Genomic DNA, 27,659 nt, shown 5'->3' with positions numbered 1-27,659 from the left:
TATGCTTTGCAGAAGAAGGATGTGCCATTTAGATAGATAGCTATGGAAATTTCAGCATTTAAAAAGTTGAAGGAAAAGATGACTTTAGATTCTATGCTTTTGTTGCTTGATCTAAAAAAGTCATTCGTAGTTTAGTGTGATGCATGTGGTAATAGCATTGGGGTTGTTCTTATGCAGGACGGCCGAGTTGTGGCTTATGAGAGCTGAATTCTCCACGGTCCAGAAATGAATTTGCAGTTTTATGAGAAAGAGCTCTTGGCTGTAATTCATGCACTGTCTACGCGGAAACATTATTTGTTGCGGGTTGATTTTACAGGGTAGACAGACCATCAAACTTTGATGTACTTTCTGATGTAGACAAAGTTGATAGAGAAGCAAATGAGATGGGTAAATTTGCTCTCTATGTTTCACTTTCAGATCGTTCATATTGATGGTAAAAAGAATGTTGTGGCTAATGCACTGTATATATTAATAGTTACCAAGACATATTGGTTCAATGATTCAAATTAATTCAATGCTCATATACTTTGAAAGGTGATTTGTGTTATTCAAGTGTTTCAAAATATGATTAAATATTCAACTTTCTATTTAAGAGTGGCCAATGGTCGGAATGCCCTATAATTATACTTGGGTTCTCATTGGTGAGATGCCCAAGAGAAATTAAAAGTTTGGTTGGGTAGTTAGATTGACGAAAACACCTAGATGACTAAGACATTTATACTCGGGTAGTCACATTGGCTAGAAGCACATATAATGAGTGGCTTTAGCAAGTGAAGCTAGATGCTCATGATCAAAGAAACAAATCATGAATCTGTGAACCTATAGAATGAAGCTCTCCAGAATCTAAATTTGGTGACTCCTAAAATTTAAGAGGTTACTATTTTTGGAAGTTGAATGGAAATTTCTATTTGCGTCAAAGGCTTCCGAATTTTGCAAGGAATAGCTTCGTATTTAGTGGCTATCTCAAATTCTTAACCATTTGAGAGAAGGTTTAGAAGGTTCTTTCTCTCCTACTTTTCACTTTTGAGTACCCAAGCCCCACATCTTTGCATTGTAGGTCTCTCTCTTTCTTTTCAATAAGCTTTTATACTAAAATTTCAGCCATATGCTTTTTCTCCTATCTATCACTCATCCAAGAAGCACTTTCTACCTAGATTGATCTAGCAAGGCAGAAAAGAAGAAAATCACCTTGCTGCCCACAGTATACATGAATTAGGGTTTCAAAATCCTAATTTTCAGAATTGCTACAAATTAGCCTTTTGTATATGGTTCAAGTACTTGGTGCCTGTGGTTTGTTTCAATAAATTCCTGCAAGGGGGAGAGGCCAGTACCCCTCTTAACGTGGTGTTGGCTCTCTTCTTTTTTCCTCTTTCTCGATCTACTGATTTTGATGGTGATAATTGATCAAGTTGATTAAGTTTAAAGTAGTGTCATTCTCATGTTCTTTCCCATGCTTACATTGGTATCAGAGCAAGGACTTCTTCTTTGCAAGAACTTTTTGGGGCGACAAGATCTTTGGGCTCAACTTTCTCACCATGTCAAGAGGCGAAGAGAATTTTGGTGAACAGCTGGAAGGCTCCTTACTCTCTGTATTTGTATGCTTCTTTGATTGTGAGAAGCTACAAAGATACAAGGAGCTGGAAGTGGATGCAGAAGGTCAAGCTTTGATAGAGAGAAGGGATAAAACATGGGCTGAAGCGAAGGTCTTTGAAGATTTCCTTACAAAGAAGGCTCTTGAGGTAGATGGTAGAAGATCTACCTTAGCATGAAAGGTGTCGATGTTATTGATGTAACTAAGTCTATGAAAGGTAATACATCACCTATCATTTAAGGGTCCTCCCAAGTGGTAACTTCAAAGCCTCATCATATACAAGTTGCCTCCTCTTGTCCCACGAATCCCTCCATGAAGAAGGGCAAGGAGAAGGTCAAAGAACCGGCTATTTCCATGATAGTTGAATCTCCAAAGATTCTTTTAGCAAAGGAAAACAATGCTAAAGGAGACTTCCAGCTTGGAGAGGAGTGTCGAGTTTGACGTTTTCTATGGTAAGAGAGATTCTCAAAAAGTTATGTCTTGCACTAGACAATTTGATGCCACCTTTGGTGGTGAAGATTATAGTAAAAAGTCAAAGATTAGGATGGTTAAGATGCATTTGAAGGATGCGGCTTTAAATCAGTGGCCCAAAGTTATCTAAAAGGGAAAGGAACCGAAGTCTTGGAAAGAGTTTAAGGGGATGTTTAACAAGAAGTTTTTGCCTTCATCCTTTGAAGCCGATGTGCAACAAGAATGGGATGAGTTGAAGCAAAGCCAAGGAGACAATGCTGAAACATATATCAATACGTTTGTTGCTTGTTTCTCTTAAGTTTACCTCTCTTAATGAGGTTCCTTCCAATATGGAGGCGAGAAAGTTTATCCATGGATTACATCCAACCGTACAGTGAGTTGTCAAGATGACAAAGCTTGATAGTTTGGAAGTACCCCAAGATGTGGCCCTAGAAGGTGAAGGATGGAGTTACACAAAAGAAAAGAATAGTACTACCTATGAAAAGAAGTTGATGGCTATCATTTAAGCTTTAAAAGATTGGTGACATTATCTTTTAGGTGAAGAAATTCTTATCAAGACAGACCATGATAGTCTGGGACATTTTCTTAACCAATCAAGGAATTTTGAGAAGTCTATTCGATGGGTCAATTATTTAGCTCAATTTAACTTTTAGATATTGCATATTCTTGGGAAGCAAAAGAAGGTAGTTGCTGCCCTGCCAAGAAGATCTCAAATTTATGCAATGTCCATGATTCATCATAAAGATTTCACTAATATGAGGGACCTGTATGCTTCTGACGAAGACTGCAAAATCATTTGGGAGAGTTTACAGCTTGGTAAAAAGGTAAACTCTTATGTTGTCAAAGATGGATTTCTTTTGATGGAGAATAAGTTGTGTATTACTAAAGATTTCGGACCTAAAGTAATGGAAGAATGTCACGATGCCCCTTACATGGCTCATCTTGGTATTTTGCCCACAACCAAGGCACTTGAAATGTATTTCTTTTGGCCAAGTTATTGGTCAAGCTCACTAGTCCAAACAACCCATATGTCTACTATCTAAGCTTTCTTGACTCTTGCAGACCATCATCATTGGCTTGTTTACTAGATGGACATGGAGTTTGCCTTCTTGAATGGCATCTTATAGGAGAGATATATAGATCAGTCTCTAGGTTTGAGTGTGCTCCCTTAAGCCAAATCTCCTATATAAATGTTGCCATCAATCGTAATGAGGAGGAGAAATCAAAGAGAGATCCCTTGTTTGTTTAGAAGAGTATGATAGAAAAGGAGGAAGGTTAGGAACTGAAACCTTAAGAAAAAGGGGGACCAGGAGGTAGAGCAAGGAGTGTCCAAGTTGTTGCCTCCAACCAAACAGGTTTGGCAATATTTATATGTTATGATCAGTTAAGCTTTAGGAGAGATTTTTGTACCCATATTTACCATTGCAGTTGAAGGACAATGACAGGATAATTCAAGATGGAGCAAAGACTACAAAACTACCTTATTATGATGAATTATTAACCGCGGTGTAGCTTGTCTTTGGAGACTAGATTTGATAGAGCCGACTTAATATAGTTGTTGGGGTCATTGAATCGTTCTCTTTGGAAATAATTTGATTGAACAGGGGAATTTGTAATGTGCTGAATGGCTAGTGTGTGGATTACTGACTATGCAGCCTAATACATGCAGATAGGAGAGTCCTAAGCTAGGGTTTGTAGTAAGTTTCAACTCAAGCTAGGGGCAATGTGATGAGACTCCATTGTGTCCTCTAAATGAAAACAATTCAGGTTATCTTGAACAAGGGTCAGGATGGAGGAACCTGATAGATCACAGAGCCTGTGGAAATCCACCTGGATCTTATTCTTGGAATGGATGGTGAGAGTCATGCCTGCACCCTGGCCCCTATTTTATGGGGTTTTATATATTTAAACTAGTACAATCTGCGGAGGTTGAGTTCCAGAGTTTGCTGAAGACAGTAATAAACTGCAAAATGGCAAATGGCACGTTTATTTTTGGTCCACTTAGCGTTTTGATGCATCTCCTGGTTTTTACATATGTGCTATAAGTACAGCTATTGTCCATGTTTGTCTGCCTTTGTAGTCAAATTTATACTTAGTCGCCGTCTGTTATGATGCAGGTGCATCAAAATCATTTCCTGGATGTCATGTGGTTCAAGGTGGCTGAGATAATACTAATTTAGGAAGTGGTTTTCCTTTGGTGGGCATGTTAAGTATGCCTGTTGTAGAGAGTACTGGGGCTTAGAGTATGCTGATGAACTGCAGATATCTGTGCAGAGTCCAGACAAAATATTGCCCACATCTTTGCACAAAATGAAGGTTCACCCATATTGCTGCGTTGTAATATGCGTTTGAGTTTGGGGGCTCAGACTTACGTGGCTCCATAGGGTAAAGATAATATAGTGGCCCGAAAAGTGACCAGATGAATGACAAGCAGCCACCTGGTGCCTCTGATAAGCTTTGGTTACGATTTTTAAATATCCTGTCATGTTGTGGTGCAAAGGAGCAAGATAGAGACAAAGGCAGTGAATGTAAGTGTTTTATCTTACCATGTTGGAAACTGTTTATGTTGCTTGGATGGGTATGGTTACTCACATTTGATTTTGTAAGTGCTAGCAGTTCTTTCCAGTTCAACTGATCAGTCTTATATCAGTCAGTCTTCAAGTTACTCTAGTGGCTTTACAACGCAAGCTTTGCCTAGTGGAGAAAGAGCTTTGGTTTTCACCATGGCAGAGCTTAAGCGAGCAACATCAAACTTTTCTACTACTTGTAAAGTTGGCCAAGGGGGTTTTGGCATAGTATATAGGGGATGCCTTGCAGATGGTACATACATTGCTGTTAAACGAGCCAGAAAGGTATTGTTTTGGGTTATCCTTGACATGTTAAACTGTAATCTTGTAGTTTGTCGAGATTCTTACATGAACTTAATAACTACTACCAACTGACTTCAAATTTACATCAAATGATACTTTTTGTGTTGTTGCTTAAGCAAGCAAGGTTTTGTAAGTTTCAACCTTGTACTGTAAGGAAGGCTTTCACAAATTTTCATGGCTTTCCACATAATAATAAATAGCATGTTTTCTTTTTTAATGGGGGTGCTTTCCACAGAATCTTTGTCTTGCCTTGCTAGTTCTTTGGAAGGCAAAGCCGATTTTGGAAGTAAAGGCATCCATCACTTGTGTGATGGTCCTTTATCCTGGCCTTTTCCTCGGCAAAACTTCCTCCTTAAGGAGTGATTTGTGTTCTGGTCAAAGGAGAGAGCTTGGCTGGTGAATTCTAGGATAGGGTTTTTAGGAGTAGATATGGTTCATTGGCTTGGTGCCCTTGCAATTCTCTTCAAGAATGGTTTCTGGCTTAAGGCATTGATATTGCATTTTCTTCCTTGACCTATATTAGATTTCAAGTTAAACTCTTGTAGAATCTCTATCCATATGCTTTGCCTCTCACTGAAGAGTGTTATGGTTTGTCACTAGAGAAAATCTCCTTCCTAGAAGATAATATCTCCATATTTTAAAGGCATGGGTCACTGCAAGAAGCTTCAAGTTGGACATAGTTAGCTTCATAAGGCTTCAACTTCCAGGAAGTGTAAGCCACAGGTCTTTAGTCTTCTCAATCTCTATCTGTGTTAGGTCCATCCTGATAACATTGTTTAGCTCAGCATGGCTGAAGTGCATCTCATGTCTGATGTTGTGATGATGATGATGATGCCTTCTCTTGACACATGTGCGATTCTTCTTTGTTCTTGAGGAAAAAGCAGATGCTGATGCTTCCCCTCTTCCCTTCTGTGCACACAGCAAAGTTATGGCGATACCATGTGTAACATGAAGACCTCCCCTTTGCACAATTGTGACCACCACGTCATGCCAGATGTTTCTTTGCCACAACTCTTCCCCCGTTGCCATCATAGAATGAGCGGATCACATGGACTTCTGCTGCTACCCGCCTCTCATCACAATTGCTCATCACAATGCAGAGTAAATTCTCTCTCCTTTTAGGGTTTATCTTATTTCAAGCTCAGATCAGGCACATTTCATTGAACTTCAGGGTTGTGATTTTCTGATACAGTTGTAGAACTTGCCACTGATTTGTTGTATTTTTCTGGCTCTTAAACCTGTCCCAACATGAATGAATTCATTAAATATGACACTTGAGAACTTTGTTAGGACAAGTGGCTGACAAAGTTCTATAAAAGAGAATCATTGGTCGCTACCACTTTCATCCATTCTTCTCCCACATCAGTGTCAGTTATTGCTCATCTCCTCGCTGCCCCAATCATCATCATCAGCATACTCTCTCTCTTATTATTATCATCTCCAGTGCAGGACCTGCTGCCTTGCCCTTGCACTCAGCTGCGTGTGTTCCAGGGTGGTTGCCCTGCATCTTCCCCTCATCGATGTGACTTTTTGGCTCCCACCCTGCTGCTCCCTTGCCTTCAAGTGCTGTGCTTTCATCATTACAGCCTGCTGTGCTTCATTGCCAGCCTCCTAGAGCTGTTGCTCACATCTTGACTTCTGCGTTTTCATTCAGCTTTCTGCCTGCCCCCTTCGATGCTATTTGGCAGCTGCGTTTCGGCCTCTCCTACTGTCTCTTCTGTCAGTCATGGCTGTGTTTTAATGCTTGCTGCTCCTTGTTGACAAGTCTTCTGTGTTTTGCTGCTGTCCAGCTTCCCGTCAGCCTCATCATCTCTCTCCACATCAGGAACTGCTTCCTTTGGCATTTCTCTTGCCCATGCAGCTGCCTGGTGCCTTTTCGTCATTATTTGGTATTGACCCGCTGGTTTTCTATACTTGGGATCCATCCTGGAGGATGACACTCTGTGATACTCCCCCTTAGCCTGCTTCCATGAGAGACTGGCTGCTGGAGATAATCCTCAGCTCCTCAAGTATTTGTTGAATCACACTTCTTGTACTCAGTCTGTTGATTGAGATTTGAGCATCATTCATTTGCTGCTGCTTCATTTATGTTTGCTTGGCTTCATTGTGTTAGTCGTGTTCATACACTCTTTGTGTTTTCTTTGCAAACTGTAGGGTATCCTCCCCTGTTACCAAAGCTGGTCCTCTTCTAAAGTATCTTGAGCTATTATGCTAGGCTTGGATGTGCAACATATACCAACCTATGATGTCTCAAATCACCTCCATCTTGGGAGCTTCCTACCCATACATTTACCCCCCTCTCCAGAGGTTTTGATGCAGTAGTATTCCCTCAACATTGAGGACATTTCTTCTTCTTCTTCTTCTTCTTCTTCTTTAACAACCATTTAGATGTTGGGTGGATGATGGATGTGCAATTTTGAGAATTCAGTTAGGTCTGCTTGTTGTTCCCTGCTGTAAACTCAAGTTTCAGCCTGCTGTTCGCTGCTGTAAATGCACATTTTCTGTGGTGGACGAGTGATTTTGAAAAAGGCAAGACATCCTCAACTCTTCTCTTGTAGATGTTGCTGATTAACCCTCTGTTTGGGCACTCTTACAGCAAAACGCAGCAGCCTTTGTGTGTTTGCAGGTCATACAAAGATGTGTTACCACCAATTTCAAGGCTTTGATGACTCAAACAAGGAGGTTTCCCATCACTCGTCTAAAGGATGACGTGATTATCGAGAAGAATGGAGGTCATCGAGTGCTTCGAACGGTCTCATCATTCGGAGCTGTCTTCTCCTCCCCTCTCTCTCCATGTTTCACATAAAGCCCATTCTATTGGCTTTAGAATGCCTAACATGGCACTTGGAAACTCTCGAGCCCGATCCTTCCTTTTCGTGAGCTTATAGGATTTTGTCCTAGTGCATGTTCGTAGGTTGAAGTGAGCGGTAGAAGTGTGGAAGAAGCTTGTGTCTTTGTACCATTAGAAGATGTTTACCAATAGAATCTCTCTTGAGAAGAAACTTTGGATGCTTAGTGTTAATGACTCTCCTTCCATGAAGGATCACATCAACAAATTGGAGGACATGAGGGATGGGCTTGCATCCCTCCGGAGGACTATCTGTGAGAAAATGTACTAGCTATGGAGGAGAGAGAAACAAGAGACAATGATAGTGAGTGAGGTGAAGCAAGAGAGTAGAATGTGCTTGTTGAACTGAAAGATAGAGTGAAAGTACAATACTAAGTTAGATCAAGGGTTGACCTAACTAGCCTTCCACCAATCAACTAGAGTTAGGCTAACTTACTCTAGTCCCTAGTGTCACTAGTTTAATGTCAAAGATACTAGGTACACTCACACTACATTGACACTTAATATAGTGTGCATTGCCCTAGTAAATTCTAACAATAGCTTCAGAGGATATTGCATGATTCTATTGACTTCATTGTCATCTTTAAAGTTTGATGTGTTCTATACGAGCCTTCTTACATTGAGGACCCTAGAGACTCGTCTTTGGGAGGAGCTTGCTCCATTGATTTGGAGCATGATGAGTGGCTTAGAGAGGTCGAAGCCACTGGATCTGACTCCATGAATGTTTTCATAGCAGGTTTGGGAGGAGGGAGGAAGAAGGAGAAGCCTAAGGCAAATAAACAAGATGATAGGGATGAAAAGAAGAATGATAAGAAGAAGTCCAAGCGCCCACACTATGGAAAGGATACACATTTGGAGGAAAAGTGTTGGCAAAAGTATCCTCATTTGAAGCTCAAGGGAAGCTTCAAGGAGGGGTCTAAGGATTTGAAGGCCACTCGAGCTACCATTCAGTCGGCCATCTTTGCATATGTGTTCGAGAAGAAGGATACCGCTCTTGCTTCTTTCATTGTGGAGAAGCCTTGGCTCATGGACAATGGGGCTTCTTTCCACATGACCTATCAAGAGGATTAGCTTTAGAACATGATTTTGGAGGGGGGTTTGTCACCATTGGTGACAATTCTTTCGTACTTGTTCGTGGAGTGGAGACCATACCTAGTGTTTACTCATGGACTTATACAACTAGGTACCCGCGTTGTATTAGATAAGATGTAATAATTGTGGAGGACGCTTCTATAGGAGTGGTTCTTTGGATAGATACACTGGAGGGTGGGCTTTATATGTTCACAACCCTTATTGCGAGGACTTTCCATGAGCTAGGACTGTGTTGGCATGCCCAATACAGGCACCTAAACTTTGATGCTATCAGGCGGGCTTCTTGGAAGAAGACGGTGAAGGGACTTTTTGATTTCCCTTCCATTCACACCCTATGCTCTAGCTGTTTGAGGGGCAAGTAGCATAGGTATCCCCATCGCTATTGGAAGGCTTGTACACCGCTTGAGTTGGTCCACATGGACCTATGCGGTCTTATGGGTTTGGCTTCCCTTGGGAAAGGCCAAGTATTTGATGCTCATCATTGATGACATCAACTGTTATATATACTTACTTTCTAGAGTACAAAAGTGAGGTGTACTCCAGCTTCTGCGATTGAAAATTGTTTGCGGAAATGCAAATGTTTTTCAAGGTTCAAGGCGTTCGAGCAAACCACAACGATAAGTTTTATTCTAACCTCTTTTCTAAGTTTTGCAGGGATAATAGCATTCGAATGGAGTACTCACATTTGAACACACTATCCGAGAATTGTGTGGTGGAGCATGCTAATCAGACCATGTTGGAGATGGCTTGATCGATGTTGGAGCATAGAAGTCTTCCTCACTCCCTTTGGGGTGAGACAAGAGCTATTGTGGTTCACATCTGCAATGAGTCTTCTACCTCCACATTACAAAATATAACTCTCTATGAGGCCTTCTTTGGAAAGAAGCCTTTCGTTTCTCATTTTCACATCTTTGGGTGTGATGCTTTTGTCCCCATGGACAAGGAAAAGAGAGGCAACAAATGCAACTCTAAGTTGAAGAAGCTTATCTTGGGGGGCTATAGTATGACCATGAACGGCTATCGGCTCTACGACCTTGAAGAAAAGAACGACTAAGGCGAGTAGGATGTGATCTTTGATGAGGCTTTAGCCTTTGAAGATCTTGTTGATGATTCTTTTTCTATAGGTAGTTTGAAACCAGCCTTTCTTCTTCAAGAGGGTGGTAATTCACTGATCAAGCATTTAATTATAGCAATTAACAAATAAACATAAATTGAAATGCACAATTTATCTTAATAATCATGGACATACCTTGTTGGCCCCAAAAATGGCACCCTTTTCAGTATTTCTTTAACTTTAATTGCTAATGGATTAAGTACAAGTTGAGATTCCACAATCTTCTTTGCTGATCCAAAAGCCCCTTGCTATACAAACAATCGGCAAGCAATTTGGGCCAAATGCGCCTTGATTTTCACCCAAGACTTGCACCAATTTGGGCCAAATGCCCCTTGATACCCATTGCATCCTCGAGGTCCTTGACTTGTCATGATTGAATAACTGCCATGTGCAACACATATGCTAAACAACCTTGCACATTTGATTAATAACTTAATTAAATGTCATTGGCAAGGGTAAAGCATCTCAAAATTTCATGTCCCCATGATAGACCTCCCCCCTTGAAATCCTTGCAATCCTCCTCAATTGCACTGCATTGTGCCAAAGGAAAAGCATATTGTATTGGAATTTCCATAAGGCATTATACTCACAACATTGGCCATTATTGTCTAACCATGCTACATGCCCCAAACCTTACTAAAAATTTCTAGCCGGTGTAAACATCAGATAATATTGAGAAACAATCTAGATCTATTCCTAGAGACCCATTGGATGCATCCATAACTCATGTTTCTTAACTGTTCTGACTTCACAACCATAGTAAAGTATATTTTCACAATAAAACATGGCTGAAACTATCAATGGCATTCACTAACATGTTGCTGTTCATGGAACCGGCTGTAAACCATTGAAAACCGTAACAACCATACTCATTTGCATACATCTCATAGTGACTAGTACACTGAGTAGTGACCCCATGGTAGATATACTATTAGCACACTACCTTGGATGCATATTGAATATATCCAAGATCGACTATATACAAGAGTTGTCCACAACTGGAGGAGTGAAAGTGCTACCTTCCCCTGGAGTATCAAGCAATACTCTGGTCCCCTGCTTTGCTGAACTTGATTGAATCCGAATTAAAGTTGGCTCTAACTAAAAGGCATCTAGATAAAGCTACAACAACTAAGGATGGTTTTCCAAGTCATCCTCTTCCATCCATTATGCATCCGTTGGTGAATAATTTTAAAACTACACTAAATATCTTCTGGAAACTTTACCTCTGACATGTCTTTCCTTATGTGCCAAGATTTGCTCAGGTACCAAGATCTCATCTAGGTCCTCAACTTCAAGTGGAATTTCAACAGATATATCCTTTGGCACATCACTACAAAAAGGCCTCAGCAAATTGACATGAAAGGCATTGTGTATCTGCCAATGTGGAGGTAATTTTAGCTGATATGTTACATTGTTGATCTTCTCCAACACTTGGAAGGGCCCGTAGTATCTCATACTTAACTTTGGATACAATCTCTCTCTTTCTATCATCTTTTTCAGCCTTGCCTTTTCAAAACACAACAATACATTATCACTCTCTGCAAATTGCAAAGTACGTCTATACTGATTAGCTACCTTCTTTTGCTTTTCTTGTGATCTCTGAAGTGCTAACTTTATCTTTGCATAGGCTGCATCCAAGTTTTCCACAGTACGATTAGCCTCAAAGATTTTATCCTTAGTCTGCAAGATAGGTGGTATCTTCTTGCCACTCTCAACCACCTCAAATTGATCTTTGCCAGTGAAACTATGTAGTGTATTGTTGTAAGCCAACTCAACCAATAACAAATATTGCTCATAGTGTGTCTTGTGGTTTGAAACATAGCACCTCAAAAGATCTAATATTGTGGAATGTACTTTCTCAGACTGACCATTTATCTATGGATGGAAGGATGATGAGAATTTCAGTGTGGTACCCATATTCTCAAACAACCCATTCCAAAATAAATTGGTCATCTAAGGGTCTTGATCATTGACGATTGACTTTGGCATATCGTGATACTTAAAGATGTGCTGCAAAAACAATCGTGTCATATGATAAGCCTTTATTTTCTACTTCACTAGAATGAAATGGGCTTGTTTGTTAAACTTGCAAATGATAGTCTATATCCCATTGTTCCCTATAGGTGTCCTAGAAAGCTCAAAAATAAAATCTATCACAATGCTCTGCTAAGGCCTATCTGGAATAGGCAAGGGTTGCAACAAGCCCAACATCTTTTGCATAATATTTTTTTCCTTCTGACATACGATGCATGTCCTTACAAACTGTTCTGCGTTAAAGCTAGCCAATAGAAAAAATGCTCCACTGCCTTGATTGTGTCATCAATACCTGTATGTCTTGCATACGAAGGAGCATGACTTTCAATGATGACTCTAGGCCTCAAATGCTTTTTGACATAGTCATCCATGTATCATCAAAAATCCATCTCTAAGCACAAAGTGCTCATGCCTCTGGCCATTGCAAAGCTGACTATAAACATTAGCAAAGTCTGACTCAACAGTATACTGCTCTTTCATGGGATCCAACTTAGTGTGATAAACCATGCTGAGGGCTGAAATTTATGGCTTACGTGACAGTGCATCAGCCACAACATTCTTTTTACCATCGATATGTACAATCTAAAAGTGAAACATAAAGAGAAAATTTGCCCATCTCATATGCTTCTCTGACAACTTTGTCGATGTCAGAAAGTATATTAAAGTTTGATGGTTTGTTTGCACTGTAAAATCAGCCCCCAACAAATAATGTTTCCATATAGACAATGCATGAAATACAACCAAGAGCCCTTTTTTAGACCTGCAAATTTTGCATTGTGGAGAATTTGACTCTCATAAGCCACAACTTAACTATCCTGCACATGAATAGCCCAAATACTATTACTACATGCATCACACTGAACTACAAACGGCTTCCTTAGATCAGGCAACACAAGCACAAGATCGGAAGTCATCTTTTTCTTTAACTTTTCAAATTCTGAAATTTCTAATGTTGTCCATGTAAATGACACATCCTTCTTTTGTAAAGCATGCAATGGAGATGTGATTTCAACAAATCCATGTACATACTTCTTGTAGTAAGAACATAAACCCAAGAAGCTATGGATCCCATGCACTTTTTCAAAGGTGGCCATGATCCTATTACCTCAAACTTTGGAGGGTCCATAGGAATATCATTTGCTAATACAATAGAGATGAGGCATTGCATTTTCTTCTTCCCCATGTGAATGTCCATACTGAGAGGCATCATTATTGCTTGATTTCATCCCACTATATGGAGACATATTGCTATAATTTCTCAGCTGAGCAAAAATCAGCACTAGCACAAAGCTTTGGCTTGCAATTAGGTGCCTCGGGCTCACGAAATTAGGGGATTGAGTGGTATCCTAGCAATGAAATCATGAAACCAACCATCCTTCTTCAAGAGGGTGGTAATTCATTGATCAAGCACTAAATTTCAACAATCAGCAAATAAACATAAATTGAAATGTACAATTTAGTTTAATTATCTTGGACATTGGACATTTGACATCTTGTTGGCTCCGAAATTGGTGCCCCTTTCGGTATCTCTTTAATTTTAATTGCTAATGGATTGAGTTGAAGTTGAGTTTCCACAATCTTCTTTGTTGATCCAAAAGCCGCTTGTTGTACAAAAAATCGGCAAGCAATTTGGGCCAATTGCCTCTTGATTTTCACCTAGGACTTGCACAAATGGAACCACCAATTGGCCAAATGTTGCTTCAATTCACAATGCCCGGCATTTGAAATCCTTGTCAATTCCATGAATTTTAGGTACTGATTTCTATGTACGATGCCTTTTTTGTTGGCATGGATCCTGAGGTGGCTGCTGAACCCTAATATTTATAGAAATTTAGAGTTTACAATAGAAATCCCTCTGTTATCTATAAAATATGGCTGAGTTCTTCTAAGAATGGTTGGAAAATGCCGAGATTTGTTGAGAGAAGGACCGAAAGAGCTGTAGAGAGAGAAATTCCAGAAATTCTTCGTGGAGAATCTCCAAAATTGACAGCTGCCCTCCTCGGATCAGCCCCAAGGCTGTTGCCTGCTGCTTGGAGAGTTCCAAACTGCTATCGCTTGTCTCTAATTGCTGTCGCCAGGAGCTAGAAGACTTACTAATGCCGTTGCTTGCTCTCCTTGGCCTCTTGGTTGCTGTCTCTTGCCTCCAATGGATGGAATCGGTGCCACTAGGTTGTGATACTTTTTGCAGTTGCTTTCCTTATTTACTTATATAAATATTTTATTTTTCTTTTGTTTAGTTGCTGTTGCTTTTTACCCCTAGAGTTCTCTTGGATTAAGCTAGGATCTTTGCATGGCCAGAAGAGGCAACCATTGGGACAAATTGGACTAATGGTTTGTTTGAGCCTTAGGACCGGTTCCATATTGAACGAGCACTGAAGAATAGAATGCTAGTGGTTTGGGACTGTGTGCTTAGCCATTGGAGACGGTGCAAGACAATGAGCGTGGCCAAGACAGAAGATGCATATGTGAGAATGCTCATGGAATAAAAGTCACCGTAACTGAGCCACATTACACTCTTTGATGTGGTTGGAATGATAAAAGTTGCTTAGAACAACTTGAGGAATGCAGGGGTCACCATCCCTAAAATTTAGGGAGTTACTATTTTTGGACCCCAGAATTTGTTCATGTCATTACCTTTGTTTTTGCACGAGGATTAATTCTCTGGTCGTGACGAGGTCAAAATTTGCATCGATTATGGAGAATTTTAGACCGGAAGGTTTAAACGGGAAAATTGTTACATGCATGCCATGTGGCACAAATTTCCAAAAGAGAGAGAGAGATCATTTAAAAAAAACGTAATAGGCATAAGGGGCAGATTCGAGAATGAATTTTGGAGGAGTTGAGGGCAGATTGCTGCAAGTTTATCAGCTATGGAGAGCACTTCTTTGTCTTTGTCTCATGTACGGAGGTAGAGCTTGCTCCCTCTGGTCAACTCTCTCACTATTCTCAGAGGAAATGCTCTGCACGATGGGCTGATTCCATTGAAGGTACAGTTCTGTGTTTTCTTTGCACTTCCGCTGAGGCAAGAGCCTCACTGTCCAGGTTCAGGAGCAGCTGTTGGCTTCTCCAATGCAAGAACTAAAGAAAGTGATGACCATGCCACACAGGAGCAGGGTTTTTCAGCTCTGATTTAGTGCTATTTGTGGGACTGTTTTACTATTGGAATGATGCCAGGCTAAAAGGGGTGTCGTTCTAGATATGCTAGATAGTAAGAACAGTGAATACAAATTTTTGCAGACCGCAATTCTGCACATGAATCATTGAGTTATGGTCACAGAAAATGCTTTCTAGAAAGGGATGTTGTTTTGGATATGCTGGACAGTAAGAATAGTGAATACAGAGTTCTATAGACTGCAATTCTGCACATGAATCATTGAGTTATGGTCACAAAATGTTTTCCTAAGAGGAGACAACAATTCTGCATATGAATTATTGAGTTATGGTCACAGAAAATGCTTTCTTAAAAGGGATGTTGTTCTGGTCATGCTGTATTATCCTTATGCAGTTGGGATTTACTTAGAAAAGATGAAAACCAACAGTTCACAGGTTATGTATTTTGGAACATTTCATTTTTGTAACTTTCCATCTTTTAATTGATAAAAAAATACCGAGAGGGGCGCCGGTCTTCAGGGCCAATCTGGTGTTGAGCGAGGGAGTGAGGTCTCTATTTGTGTGTGTGTGTGTGAAAAGACTAGGTATTAATTGAAGGAACTACTGCTTTATGTGAGTCATAGACCGGTTACAATCAGGCTTGAAAATTGATCAATAGCTCTCTCTCTCTCTCTCTCTCTCTCTCCCCCCCCAAGATGAATGATTACAAAACAGCCTCCAAAACTAAAGATGTTTTGGGTGCGTATGTGGGAAGCGAGAGGGCGACTTTCCCATTGGGAGTTATTCTATGGATGGGTGGATTTGATTAGTCGAGTGGCTTCTTAGAATGGTTAGGATTTGGAGTTGAATGATGAGTTCCCAAGATCCAAGTCTTAGAACCCGGCATAGCACCATTGTAGTGGGTTGGTGTGAGACTATGCCCTATGGGAAGAGGGATCATTGTTCCACTCTCCCTCATTTCTTACTCTCATTGAACCAAGTGTAATGTTTGCCCACTTTGAGCTTTTGATGGATCACGCAATAGTGATTTTTTGCGAGGTAGACCCAAAAGCAACTTAACTATCTAAGCTTGTGTGTTCCATGGGAATTTGGGATTCAAGTGGTGATACTTAGGACAAGTGAAACTAGGCGACTAACCAATGTTACTTCTTGGGTTTCTTAGGCAGGTACGTCTTAGTGAAGTATGCATAATAGAATCACTAGTGTAATTGGGATGACTAGGCATAGGCACGGATAGCTATACTATAAGCATGGGATGAATATCCCTATGTCTAAGTGGCCTAAGGAGTTTTGGTAGGCACACTTTAGCCATGGGATAGATATCCTTGCATTGAGTGGCCGAAGGAGTCACATAGAATGTAGAATGTACAAAAAAACTTTGAACAATGTTCCTAAGAAATTTGGGGCCAAAGATGCATTCGTGTTGGGTGGGATATTTCCTCAATTTTCCTTGACAAGGGAAAGGCATTTTGAAATGGCACTCACTTGAGGGAAATGCCAAAGGGAATAACTTCATTTTCCTATGCACTCATTTTATCATTGTCTAACTCATCCATCACTCGCGTGTTTGTTCATGCTCCCTGTATTTTGACTCGTGCATGTGAATTTTGTCTTCTTTCTCAACTCCATAGTAACATGTGACAACAATTTTCTAGCTTCCCATGTCCAATCCCATTCTGCTACTGTCGTGACCTCATCTTCATGTTAGAGATCATTTTCCTACTCTTCCGCCTTTTCTTGGCTGTGTTTTCATGTTCCCGTTTGACTCTTGCATCTTCTTCTTTCTCAACTCCATAGTAACATGGGAGACCCATTTTCTAGCTTCTTGTCCTAGTCCAATCCCGTTCTGGTATCATTGCAACCTTGTCTTCATGGTGACAAGGGATGATAATTCTTGTCTCCATCACCGTTCCGGTTCCCATCCTTGTTTCCAAAACCTGTCCAAATTACTATGCTTAACTTGATGCTCTCCGTTTGCAATCTCTTCTCTCAACTATCTCTATTAGCTCTCCTCTCTAATCTTTGCTCTCCTCAACTCTTGCATTTTTAGAGCTTTCCCCTTCAATCAACTCTTTCTCAACGTGTTTCATAGAAAAATAATTAGAAATTATTATATGTTTCTTTGATGTTGTGCTCATCCCCATCTCCCTTCCCTAGCTTTGCTATTCCCATCACCATTCCCTTCCTTATTCCTTGTCCTTATTTCTAGTTTCATGTTTTTATGCGGAGGGTAGAGATCTAAGGGGCATGAGGGGATGCCCAACATGGGCACACAAAGATAACAAGTTTGCTCATTTGTGGGTAGGTTGTAGGTGCATGATGCATGCGTGGTATTTTTGGCAATGGAGCACTAGGGTGTTCAGTGGCGGGCACCTGAGATGAATAGGATATATAGCCTAAAGAAGACCTGACACCTAGATGGGGAGGGTCTAAGCTAACTCGAGGAAAGGAACTTGAACCTAGATTAGAGTTTCTAGATCCTAAACCTACAGTGTGAGAAAAGGAGAAAAGTTTGGCAACAGAGCACTAGGGTGTATAGTGGCAGGCGCCTAAGATGGATAGGACATAGGCTAAAGAAAACTGAACACCTAAATGGAGAGAGTCTAAGTCAACTTGAGGAAAGGAAAGTGAGTCTAGACTTAGAGTTTGTAGATCAATGTCGTTTATTCGGTACATCTCTTGCATGCAAGCCTCACTCTAGGTTAGATGAGGACATAGGGAGCTCCGGCACTATCATAGTCTGTTAGTCTATCCTGTGCGTCAAATTTTTCCATTTACAAGCAAGTGGAGATTGGGGTATCTAGGTCTTGATCATTACATGCATTGTTTCTTCAGCTTGTTCACACTGCACATAGTCCACTTTATGAGCCACATGACAGCCTGGGCGGCATCTCTTCCACACATAGGTGGCCAGTTTTGCTTATGCACCAGCTTTTGGCAGCATTTGGTTGGCCTATTTCACACCTCATGCCTATAGAGGCAGCCACTCACATGCCTCCATCGTTCACAGTCGAACAGCCATCATTTTCCTCATCATCCTCAGTCATATTCTCATCTTCTGCCTTCAGTCCCTGGTCCCCTTACTGACGTGGCATTCACGTGCACTGCTGACTATTCACAGCCTTGTATTTGCATTCAGATCAGAGTGTTTTGCTTCTTTTTCTTTTGCGTTTTATCTTCTCTTTTTCTTCTCGCTGTGTTCCTTTCCTTCCATTGTGCACTCTTGCATGGTATCATTGCCAAGAAGAGTGATGAAGAGCCTTTAATCCGCTGCATTTTCTATTACCTATAGCTCCCCACATTTGTGCTTGCTAGCCGGAAGATTGAGAAGCTGCAAACTCATATATATTTCAGCCTGCAACATACATTGACCCTCTGCCTTGTGGATCATTATGAGCAACAAAAGGCTGCAGATGATTTAACAAGCATTGCAACCTCATAAAATTTCCTAGATCCAGCATAGTATATGTCAAAACCAAAAAAAAAGCAGCCAGGTTGACCAGCCAATTCATGTTGGTTTTCTTCTATACATATGATATCTGGATGTGTATTTGCATGCAATGCCATAACAACCTCCATCTACATTACAGAGGCCTTGTACGTATACAAAACACACTTTTGTAGGTGCAAACATGAGGATTTAAGAAGAGGCAAAGGAGCATCGATTTATTGCCATAACATCAGAATCCTCTTGCACACTAAATAATACTATTCTTGATCCAATTCATTCACATTATAATCAGTCAATACTTCTTTCTGTTGGGAATAAAGGCCCTCGTGCCTTTTAATATGCTCGGGTGTGAACACACCCTTAGCACTTGTACTTACACATATATATCTATCTAAGAACCTAAAGCAATACACTCGTCATTGTACCTAAAGATTGTGCACTCTCTACTCTGCTCTCTCACTCTGTCTCGCTACTGCTAATGAACATTGACGGTCTCAATCTTCGTGCACCCCGTCACTACAAATTGGTATCAGAGTGGGCAAGAGACAACTCAGGTGTTGCAGAAGTCCCAGGTGGACTCGACAAGTAGGAGTCAGCAGTCGACTGGTGCAGAAGCGACTGCAGCCGAAGAACAGCCAAGGCGACTAGCAGGGAGCAGGTGAAGTGACTGCAGCTGGCGAACGATCAGCGGGTGACTAGCAGGGAGCAGGTGAAGTGATTGCTGCTAACGAACGATCAGCGGGTGACTAGTAGGAAGCAAGGGTTGTAGCGTGGCATCTGACAAACAATAGATGGGATGGCAGCCAGGGCGTGACGGTCGATGAGGCGAGCTGCACGGCGTTGACGACAGACGCAGCATGGTTGAGCGGGTCATAGGTCCAACGCGTGGCAACATGGTCGAGCGGGTCAATAGATCCCCTGACAACTTTAAAAAAGAATATCAAAATTTTCCTAAAATGCCTTTTGCCCCCTTTCCTTTGTGGGCGTTCGCGCTCATAAGCACATATGCAAATTTGTGTTAAAATTTGGGGCTTTTCCCAAATTTGTTGCCTAACACACATTGCAGTGATCTCTGGACCAAAATTTGCAGACATTGAATGCACAGGCCTCAAAAATTTTTTGGCGATTCTCAAATGCAGGCTTAATTCCATGCAATTTGGACATCTAGCACTTGGAAAATGTTGGGGTTTTTGCTGAAATTGCTCTATTTTGGCAAAATTGGCATGTTCCATGCATGTCAAAGACAATGCAGATATGTGGTTGATGCTTTGAGCACAAAATTTTGGGGCTTTTGACCGTGCTTGTCAAGTTTTATTCCCGTGGGTACAAGTACAACAGAAATTGCAGCTAAAATTTGGGATTTCTCATGTAATGAGATGTATATGCCCTTGGAACAGCTGTAATCAGTTGTGGAATGCTGTAGCACATGGTTTGGTGCTTCTGAAAATACAATTACAGATCTGAAATCTCTGCTTCTACGTGGTCATTTATTGCTTGTTGGTACTTGTTTGCACCTTCGTCACTTGTGTGACAGTTTGGGCCTGCAGTTGCTGAATTTTTTGGTCACACTTGGGCTGAAAATCATGGCTGGCAGCAGTGACAGTAGTAATCTCATGCACATAAAGAAGCTTGAAGGAGCACATAACTTTGCAGGTTGGTAAAAATAGTGCTACAATATCTTGTTGCAAAAGCAGCAGACAAAGCCGATTAAGACCAAAGGGGCAAAGCCTGCAGATATGGAACTGTCAGAGTGCAGCGGTGCGGAAGCGTAGGACTGAGAGAGAGAGAACGCAGAGAGAGAAGGGAGAGAAAGAGACAGTGTACACTGAAGATCTGCTGTATAAAGAATGCTGGATACAAAGATATACACGGGCGCAGTGCGCTGGACTGCGTGTCTCCACCTCGACGATGCGACCTGCTGTCCACCTCGAAGTCTGCTGCAGTCTGCACTGTCTGCTGTCTGAAATCTGTGAACAGAGACAGAAATCTGCACGGCACCGGTCTGTAACCTGCGACAGAGAATAATAGCCAGACTGCTGAAAACGTCAGCAATAAATAGGCGAAAAATCACCTAGAACGGGGCGCCAAAATAGGGCGCAGCTAGGAATAAAATGGCTGCAGGCAGTCGGACTGCCACGTGGCAGTCCGACTGCTGCAGGTCCGACTGCAGCAGTCCGACTGGACTGCATCTGCCTGGCTGTACCTGCCTGGCTGTGATCCTCTCTAACACCCCCTCTCAGAGCCTGGGCAAGGCAGAAGCCTGAGGGATCTGGAATGTTGCCGAAGTAGAGCCTGAGGAAGCGCCTTCGTAAACAAATCCGCAAGATTGTCCTCCGTCTTGCAATACTCCACAGTGATGGTCTCATCCAGAAGCTTTTCTCGGATGAAGTGGTACTGGATCTCAATGTGCTTCGTCCGGGCATGAAAAATAGGGTTCCTCGCCAAGGCAATGCAACTTTCATTGTCACATCGCAGCAATGTAGGACGAGTCTGGGGGCACCCAAGCTCCTCCAACAATCTCCGAAGCCATACAACCTCGCATGTGGTGGAAGATGCGGCCCGATACTCCGCCTCAGTAGACGAAAGGGCTACCGTGGGCTGCTTCTTGCTACTCCATGAAATAACACTGGCACCCAAAGTAAAGCAGTAACTTGTTGTAGACCGCCTGTGGTCTACGTCACCGGCCCAATCTGAGTCGCTCCAACCTGCAAGTACAAGATCTGACCCATCTGTCCCTGCGGGGTAATGAATCCCCAAATCAGACGTCCCCCTCAGATACCGAAGTATCCTCTGAGCAGCCTGCCAAAGCACCGTCTTAGGTTCACTCATGAACCCTGCCAAGAGCCCAACAGCAAAACATAGATCAACCCTGGTGTTGAGAAGCCAAATCAAAGACCCTATCAACTGTCGATAGCGGGAAGCATCCTCCAAAGGAGAAGCTGAGTGGGAAGTGGCCTTCCAGTTCGGATCCATAGGAGTAGAGAGGGCTCGACAATCTTCCATCTCAAAAGACACCAAGAGCTCCTGTACATATCTCTGTTGGGAGAGAAAGATCCCCCTCTGAGACTGAAAAATCTCATGTCCTAAAAAGAAATGGAGTAGCCCCAAATCCGTCATCTCGAACGTCCGATGTAAAGCTGACTTTGTCTCCTGGACCTGTTGTGCATCATCACCTGTGACAATCAAATCATCAACATATAATACAAACAGCACACAACCATCCTCGGAAGTGTGAACATACAGCTGCGGATCGGCCTTGGACCGCCGATATCCCAACTGAGTCTGGAGGAACGAATCAATCTTCTCGTTCCAAGCTCGCGGGGCCTGCTTGAGACCATACAGGGCCTTCTTCAACCTGTAGACTTTCCCATCTGAAGAACCAAAGCCAGGAGACTGCTCAACGTAGATCTCCTCCTTCAAATCACCATTCAGGAAGGCCGACTTCACATCCAGCTGATAAACAGGCCATCTCCTATGGCCAGCCAAAGCAAGAACAGCTCTAATGGTTGCCATACGAGTTGTAGGGGCAAAGGTGTCATGGCAGTCAATCCCTGGGCGCTGGGCAAAACCCTTAGCAACAAGGCGAGCCTTGTGCTTATCCAAAGTACCATCACTGAGATATTTGGTCTTGAAGACCCACTTGACTCCAATCACCTTCTTCTTCGGGGGGCGTGGCACAAGTGACCAAGTGCCATTCCTCTCAATAGCCTCCAACTCAGCTTCCATAGCTTTCTTCCATGGGGCGGACTGTAAAGCCTCTTTCACGGAGGTGGGCTCTCGATCCTGCATAACTCGGGACATCAAACAATAATTGGAGCAAACAAGCTCCGAAGAATGCGCCTGGTGCCTCCGTGACCGCCGCGGACCATCCTGCGGTCCCCACTCCTCAGGAACCCCCTCGATCCCTGAATCACGGAGTGTGTCACGGGCCCAGCGAGGAGGAGGCCGAACCTCCCCTCGTCGTTCTCCATCAGTAGAAGACTCTGGAATGTCCACCGGTGGTAACTCCTCAAAAGGATCCGGTGGAACAGTAGACTCTGTGTCAGAAACAGAATCATAATCAAACGGCACAGGCTCCAGTGGAACTGTAGAAGGAGCCAAACTCTCCCCTAGATCTCCAAGAACGGGATGCTCCTCACCCGTTGAAGAAGCCGGAACCTCCACAAACCGCACATCACGGCTAGTATATACATCCCGCTTGACGGGATCATACAGTCGGTAGCCTTGGGACTGGGAGCTGTAGCCAACAAATACCTGTTTTCGGGAAGCCGCTTCAAATTTGTCATGGTGAGCCTTGGGAATGTGAACATAGGCATCACACCCAAAGACCCGAAAGTAAGAAACATCTGGCTTCATCCCAAAATAAGCCTCAAATGGAGTCATCCCTTCCACGGCCGAAGTAGGGGATCGATTAAGAATGTGGACTGCAGTAGCCACAGCCTCGGCCCACAGAACCTGAGGGGTCTGTCGGTGCTCCATCATGGTGCGCGCCATCTCGATCACACTGCGGTTCTTCCGTTCGAGAATACCATTTTCTTGAGGAGTATTGGTATTGGCAAACTCCTGGTGAATTCCTCTATCTGTATAAAACCGAGCAAATTCATTAGACACAAATTCACCTCCCTTGTCGGATCGCAAGGTCTTCAACTTCCGGCCTGATCGGTTCTCCTCAAAGAGAAGCCAATCCTTGAAGTGCGATAAAGCTTCTGACTTTAGTGCCAAAAAGTAGGCCCATGTCATCCTGCTATAGTCATCCACGATCAGCATGAAGTACGAGCTCCCACGCAGAGACTCATTCCTCATAGGGCCACATAGATCCGTAGATACTAACTCCATCGGTGAAGTAGACCGCCGCGAAGCTGTGTGGGGAATGGCATCCCGATGCTGCTTCCCCCGTATGCAGGAGACACATGGCTGCTGGCTCACCACTATATCCAGCAACCCTCGAACAAGCTGTCCATGTGACGCCTTCCGAAGATAGTCATAGTTCAGGTGACCAAACCTAGCATGCCATAATTCAGACTGTGACTGTGAGGTAAGAAGAAGAGTGGAGAGGGCAATGGAAGACTTCAGTTTGTAAATGCCGTTCTCCTCATATCCAGATGATAGAACCTTCCTCGATTCACGATCAAGGACTCGCACAGTAGAACTGTCAAATTCCACTAAAAGACCAAGGGAGCAAATCTTATGAACTGAAAGGAGATGGTACCCCAATCCTGGTACATGCATAACCTCTGAGGTATGGGTGCCACCTCGTCCATCCGGAATAAGCTGCATCTTACCCCGACCTGCAATAGAAACTGAAGAGCTGTCTCCAATGAGAACCTGCCCACGCGAAGGTCGCAGCTGGGCAACACCATCTGATGAAGGAGTCATGTGGCGTGAGGCACCACTATCAATAATCCACTCTCGAGATTGGGGAGCCGCCATCGCAGCATCAGAAGCATTCGGTGAAGCGTCCTCAATGACAACTAAGTGTAGAAATGCAGCTGATGAGGGTGCAGCCACCGCTCCAGAATCCTTGGTTTCCTTCTTCTTGGTGTCCTTCGAGTCTTTGTCAGGGCAATCCTTCTTCCAATGGCCAGTCTTTCCACAAATATGGCATGTGGAGTCTTTGTCCTTGTCCTTCTCCTTGTCCTTCTTGGACTTGTTATCCCCCTTCTTCTTCTTTTGGTCCTTCCCCTTCTTCTGAGAGGCTTGACCTGTCAACGCCTCCGTCTTGGAAGCATTGTGTCCCTTTAACTGTTCCTCTTGGTCCAAGACCATAGAAACCAACTCTTTCCACCGAAGAGTAGACTCTCGCCCCGAAGCAATAAGGGCAGAGTAAAATGTACCGAATCGTGGCGGCAACTGGGACAATAGTGTGATCGCCATGTCTTTAGAGGAGATCGGCTTCCCCGCATTCTGAACCTGCATCTGTAGCTGCCGTAGCTTGTTAATGTGTTCCCTTAGCGAAGAAGACTTATTGACGGACAAGGTCCGCATCTGTACCTCCAAAGAAACCCTCTTCATCAGGGTCATCCGATTGTACATTTGATCAAGCTCCAGCCATATCTCACGAGCCACCGTCAAGTGCTCGATGTGAGCGATCACGGCTGTAGTGCATGATAGAAAGAGAAAGGATTGAATCCTGGCATTCAGTTTGTCCCAATGAGACTGGGCCCTGGCCAACTCCGCACGAGCATCGGAAGAGAGTTTGGACTCATCTCTTACCGAAGGCCGGTCAATATCTTCCTGTATCAACTCCGCCAAATCATAGGACTCCAGAATGGCCAACATCATAACGCGCCAAATGCGGTAGTTGTTGCCGTCGAGCTTCTGATCTGTAGGAAGAGCCGGTAGGACAGGCACCTTCCGGTCCATAATCGCCTGGAACTCCAAGTCCATCTCTGTAGACATCTTCACCTGCAATGCCTTCTCAAACGCAAAAGCAGCCCCCTCTGACTGGGTAAACTCAGCCTGCTAAGGCTCTTCCGCGTCCCGAAGCTTCTTCACCCGCCGGAGGCGATGAAAAAGCAAAACCTGCACTTTTAGGTTGAAAACTCAAACTTTCTCCGCGTCAAACAGCAGTAAACAGCAGCAAATCCACCACCTGTACTCCTTTCCTGTGTGCCCACACTCGTTTCAGCCTTGTTCCAAGGCGTAGCCCTCTTGTCTGCCCTTAAACGCAAAAAACGCAAATTTGTGTCGCGATGGAAACTCCTCTTCAGGTTGATTCTGCGCTCAGTCAGCCCTCAAACACTGCTCTGATACCATGTCAGAGTGCAGCGGTGCGGAAGCGTAGGACTGAGAGAGAGAGAACGCAGAGAGAGAAGGGAGAGAAAGAGACAGTGTACACTGAAGATCTGCTGTATAAAGAATGCTGGATACAAAGATATACACGGGCGCAGTGCGCTGGACTGCGTGTCTCCACCTCGACGATGCGACCTACTGTCCACCTCGAAGTCTGCTGCAGTCTGCACTGTCTGCTGTCTGAAATCTGTGAACAGAGACAGAAATCTGCATGGCACCGGTCTGTAATCTGCGACAGAGAATAATGGCCAGACTGCTGAAAACGTCAGCAATAAATAGGCGAAAAATCACCTAGAACGGGGCGCCAAAATAGGGCGCAGCCAGGAATAAAATGGCTGCAGGCAGTCGGACTGCCACGTGGCAGTCCGACTGCTGCAGGTCCGACTGCAGCAGTCCGACTGGACTGCATCTGCCTGGCTGTACCTGCCTGGCTGTGATCCTCTCTAACAGGAACAGGATGGTTGGGATGCATGCTCAACCATCGAGCTATCGATTTTTGATGCCTTGTTGTTAAACATTGAAAGTTTGGATTTTGCGTATGCTATTTGGACTCGACTGGAAGAACTGTATGCACAGAAGAGTGCTCCAAGCAAAGTGTATTGGCTGAAAAAGCTTATGGATTTGCGTATGAAAGAGGGTACAGCAATGTCTACTCACTTGAGTGAGTTTAACTCCATTTTCAGCCAGCTGGTTGCCTTGAAGTTCTTGATTGATGAAGAATTTAAGGCTACATTCTTGCTTTGCACTCTTCCAAAGAGTTGGGATACATTCAGGATTGCTATGAGCAATTCTAATGCAATTCTTTTGTATGTTGATGTAGAGAGTGCTCTACTCATGGAAGAAATGAATCGGCAGAATAATGCATCCAGTAAGTCTTCTATTGCTTTGCATACTAGGGGCAGATCACAACAGAAAAGCAAATCTGATAGCAAGGGACATAGTAAATCACGTGGCAAAGATGTTGAATGCCATCATTGTGGCAAGAAGGGTCACTTTAAACGTGATTGCTACAAATGGAAGAAAGAGAAAGGAGAGGGCAAGAAGACAGATGATAGCAAGGAAGAGAAGAAAGAGGATTAACCTAAGAAGAGTAGTGTCAAAATTGAAGAGGTGAATGTAGTCACTCATGACAGTGACAGTGGGAATGACGTACTCTTGGTCTCTTCACACGTTGGTGCATATGCTTTACTTGTAGATATTGATGATGATATGCATACCTGGATTCTCAATTCAGGTGCTTCTTTTCACGTCACCCCTCATTGTGAGTGGTTCTCTGCCTATATAGGGGGTCGACATGGTGGTTGTCCATCTTGGGGACAACTATGCATGTGACATTGTAGGTATTGGCATTGTGCAGTTGCAGTTTCAGCATGGCTCTGTCTTCACACTTCAGCATGTATGGCATGTACCTCAACTCAAGAAGAGCTTGATTAGCACAGGGTAGCTAGATGATGATGGTTTTCATACCACCTTTGGTGATGAGAAATTGAAGATCTGTAAGGGATCTAGGGTTATTGCCAAAGGTTGTAAAAATGATACTTTGTATCCTCTTCATGTATCTAGTGTAAGTGATCATGTTGTTGCCGTGACCAAGCAGCCAAGTGTTTCTTTGTGGCATGGTTGGTTGGGACACATGAGTCAAACAATAATGAAAGTGCTTTCTCGTTTGGGTTACTTGCCTTGTCTTCGTTCTGCTGATTTTGAGTATTGTGATCATTGCGTTTATGGTAAACATGCATGAACATCCCATAAAAAGTCTCTTTCGTTGAAATCTTCTCCTTTAGAGTTAGTACATTCAGATGTATGTCAGATGCTAGGATTATCTTTAGGGGGAAAGAAATCTTTTGCCACCTTTGTCGATGATGCTACAAGAAAGGTATGGGTTTATCCTATTCGTAGCAAGGATGAAATGCACGACAAGTTTAAAAAATTCTTGGCATTGGCTGAAAATCAGACTGATAAGACACTTAAGTGTCTTTGCTCTAACAATGGTGGAGAATATGTGTCCAAGGCCTTTCAGGGATTTTGTGACAGCAAAGGGATAAAGAGGAAGCTCACTGCTCCTCATAATCCACCCCAAAATGGAGTTGCAGAGTGTATGAATTGGACCAGATAGGATAAGGTCCGTATGATGCTGTCTCATATTGCATTACCCCATGGTTTTTAGGTAGAGGTTGTTATGATAGTCGTACACTTGATTAATTGGTTACCAAACAGGTCTTGTTGGGGGGGGGGGGGGGAGGGGGAGGGGGAGTTCCCCAAGAAGCGTGGTCGGGCAAGCCACC

General features: G+C 43.1%; 1 protein-coding gene across 6 annotated transcripts in view; it reads left to right on the top strand.

Moving 5' to 3' along the window:
* The window catches only part of LOC148011003 (calmodulin-binding receptor-like cytoplasmic kinase 2), a 57,664-nt gene that overhangs the window by 18,014 nt on the left and 11,991 nt on the right, over positions 1-27,659 (top strand). The window contains exons 2-5 of one of the 6 annotated variants that reach the window (XM_087671381.1): positions 178-387; positions 4,180-4,218; positions 4,337-4,590; positions 4,679-4,914. In XM_087671381.1, the coding sequence (XP_087527507.1) occupies positions 4,482-4,590; positions 4,679-4,914 (345 nt within the window). In that variant the 5' untranslated portion in view covers positions 178-387; positions 4,180-4,218; positions 4,337-4,481. Of the gene's footprint in view, positions 1-177; positions 388-4,179; positions 4,219-4,324; positions 4,591-4,678; positions 4,915-27,659 lie in introns of all 6 variants that reach the window. The other 5 variants (XM_087671380.1, XM_087671379.1, XM_087671377.1 and 2 more) reach the window with 5 other exon arrangements.

This window comes from Lygodium microphyllum, chromosome 29, assembly GCF_053477565.2.
Source record: "Lygodium microphyllum isolate KBCC chromosome 29, Lygodium_microphyllum_v1.1.10, whole genome shotgun sequence".
NCBI lineage: Eukaryota > Viridiplantae > Streptophyta > Polypodiopsida > Schizaeales > Lygodiaceae > Lygodium > Lygodium microphyllum.
The sequence above is the reverse complement of the archived record's forward strand: the minus strand, read 5'-3'. Positions and strand labels throughout refer to the sequence as shown.